Below are 2,804 nucleotides of genomic sequence, written 5' to 3'. Positions count from 1 at the left end.
AATCGTCTTCTTTTGGGTTTTGCTTTTTTTTACATTGAGAGTGTTAATTTTAAAAGAACGAGAAAAGATAAAAAATAATTATCTTTAATTTTGGGTGTTTTTATTTTTATATATTTTCAACCAAATTTATTTTTTTAGCTTTTTAATTGTAAATATTAAAGGTTAAAATTTTTAAAATTAAAATTAAATTGATACAATTTATAAATATTGAGGATTAAAATTACTATTCTTCCTATAGCTTACTATTTATAACTGCAAAATTTATTTTGGAAGTAAAAATCAGCAAAGCATAATAAAAGTAAAACCCGTTTCGAAACCCCCTTCCCACTTCTTTTCTTAATTCTTCCGTATCTGGTTTTAATTTTCTTTGCATCTTCCCTCTCCTCTCCCTTCACTTCTAGGTAAAATTTTATTATCTCCTTCGATCATTTTGTTTGATTAATTTGCATTATGTTCAATCAGAGCTCAGATTTATAATTTTATGCTCTTATTTACCGTCTTTAGTTTTCAATTTTTGCTTTGATTGCAATAATATCGTTCTCGTGATTGTCTTTTAGATAATTTTTTTTCTTCTAAAATTTATTGTTTTAGTTGGTTTTTTAATTTCTTATATCTGTTTATTTATTGGTCTTTCTTTTTGGTTGATTTTGATCTTGGGTGACTGTACTCTCATATGGAAACCTAGTCGATTTGATGTTGGGTTTATGCCTTTGGTGTTGACTTTTTCTGAATTTTGTTATTAGGTTGACTCTGGATCGTTGTACTTTAGATCCTAGTAACAGAGTAACTGAACTTAAATTTGAGCAGCAGTAGGATTAAAACAAAGCAAAGGAAGAGGAAAAGATGCATTCTTTTGGGTACAGATTAAATGGTTTGCTAACGTTTGCCGTGACTATTCTAGCGCTAATGTGCGCCATCACATCTCTCTCGGACAACTTCAACACTCCCTCTCCCTCTGCAGAGATCAAGGTCCATCTCTACTCTTATATTCATAATTGGATATCTTTTTAGATCGAAAATTTTGCAATTGCTTTTTGGACTGTTTCGTGTTTTATTTTAATCTCTTATTTTGTTTTGCTTGGCGTGATTGTAGATTATGAACATTAATTGGTTCCAGAAGCAGCCACAGGGGCATGATGAGGTAATGTTGTTTTCGGTCATGGGCTTTTGAATTGTGTTTGATAGAGAACTACTTGATCATGTGCATCTCTTCCCACTACCACCCTTCTTGGTAATATGTTCCTTTAGTTATTATTATCTTATTTGCAGCCGTACGCCACTGAACACTTGATTGCTGTTTGTTGTTGGTAAATTCTAAGTAAAAGCTTTTGACTTATGTAGGTCAGCCTAACGATGAATGTATCAGCTGATTTGCAGTCATTGTTTACTTGGAACACAAAACAGGTTTGCTATTTCTAGATCTTTATGGGTTCTTCTGTTAGAACTCTATGGCATTTGCTTCTTTCAATTATGGTAGGATATTATCAGTACATGAGATAGAAGAAAATTTTCATTCTGGTTCTATTCTGATGCTTCTTTTTCCTTCTTGCGCTCATGTATTTCTATAACTCATATTTGTCACCCAGCAATTCTAATTTTGATGGGGTGATGATTTGATTAGGCTTCCCTTTTGTAATCAGTTGCTCTTTGTTGTAATCATCATCATCATTTTTTAAGCTGGTTTAAAATACTATATCACAGGTATTCATTTTTGTAGCAGCTGAGTACGAAACCCGAAAGAATTCCTTGAATCAGGTAAAGGTTAATTTCCCTGGTTAAATACCCTAAGTATCTGACTTGTCAGTCAATCCTCTGGCCTGCTTACCGTCATTAGCATATAAAATTCTTTGTTTATGTTGATCTTAGCAGAAAATATGTTCACTAGTTGATTTTTTTTGACATGGTGTTGTACAGGTCTCACTTTGGGATGCCATTATACCTGCCAAAGAACATGCTAAGTTTTGGATCCACACCTCAAACAAGTATCGCTTTGTTGATCAGGTATGCTTGTTCAGATGAAGTAGCTTGTTCATCATATTTACCTAAATTGATTAGGGCTTTCTTGCAATGGAGGATAATCTTCTCTTTTCTTGGATCTTTCATTATCTAGGGAAACAATCTCCGTGGCAAAAAATTCAACTTAACATTGCACTGGCATGTCATGCCTAAGACCGGAAAGATGTTTGCTGACAAAATAGTCCTGACCGGTTATAGCTTGCCAGAGGAATATAGATAAGGTTTTCTTCACTTTTATGTTTCTGAGGCTGCTGTAACTTTAGCCTTCTTGATATGCGGACATTACAGCCCGGCTGAATCAGAGAACTTGAAATCTAGCGTCCTCTTAGTGGGGAAATTAAGTTGAATTAGAAAGTTTGAAACATTGACACTTATGCTTGAGAAAGTGAGGAAATGAATTTAACTTTTAGATTGAAACAAGAAAGAATCTTTCGAAGTGTTAAAAAAAGGCCATACACATTGCTTCGCAGTTTGTACTGAAAACTTCTTTGATGAATATAACCTTCATGAATTAGATTTTAGACATAAGTATGCTTTTTCTTTTACCCTATTTGATCTAAGTAAGCAATGGGTTTCAAAGAGGGATTGATTTACATGCTCTAGGTCAAGAAAGCAGTCAATGGCTGAAGATGATGTGTAAGCTGATCCTTGGACACCAATTTCGAGGAAACTAATGTTTACCGTATGGGTGGTTTCCTGCATTTCCATTAGGGATATAATCATATGCTAGAACCTGCAAGCATTGCACTCAGACAAACATAATCTTGACATCTGCCATTGAAAATAGT

The 2,804-nt window shown here is 33.8% G+C and overlaps 1 protein-coding gene across 2 annotated transcripts; it reads left to right on the top strand.

Moving 5' to 3' along the window:
- The first annotated feature begins 274 nt into the window (after positions 1-274).
- On the top strand, positions 275-2,544 carry LOC108480533 (signal peptidase complex subunit 3B-like). Of its 2 annotated transcripts, none has more exons than XM_017783564.2 (7): positions 275-401; positions 744-969; positions 1,094-1,141; positions 1,342-1,404; positions 1,702-1,755; positions 1,915-2,001; positions 2,111-2,544. In XM_017783564.2, exons 2-7 carry the CDS (start codon positions 844-846, stop codon positions 2,234-2,236), a joined length of 504 nt encoding a protein of 167 aa, XP_017639053.1. In that variant the 5' UTR covers positions 275-401; positions 744-843; the 3' UTR covers positions 2,237-2,544. The 2 variants fall into 2 exon arrangements, with proteins under 2 accessions (XP_017639053.1, XP_052882699.1); XM_053026739.1 differs by having other exon boundaries at positions 346-401; positions 808-969.
- Positions 2,545-2,804: the final 260 nt, after the last annotated feature.

This window comes from Gossypium arboreum, chromosome 1 (genome assembly GCF_025698485.1).
Source record: "Gossypium arboreum isolate Shixiya-1 chromosome 1, ASM2569848v2, whole genome shotgun sequence".
NCBI lineage: Eukaryota > Viridiplantae > Streptophyta > Magnoliopsida > Malvales > Malvaceae > Gossypium > Gossypium arboreum.
The sequence above is the reverse complement of the archived record's forward strand: the minus strand, read 5'-3'. Positions and strand labels throughout refer to the sequence as shown.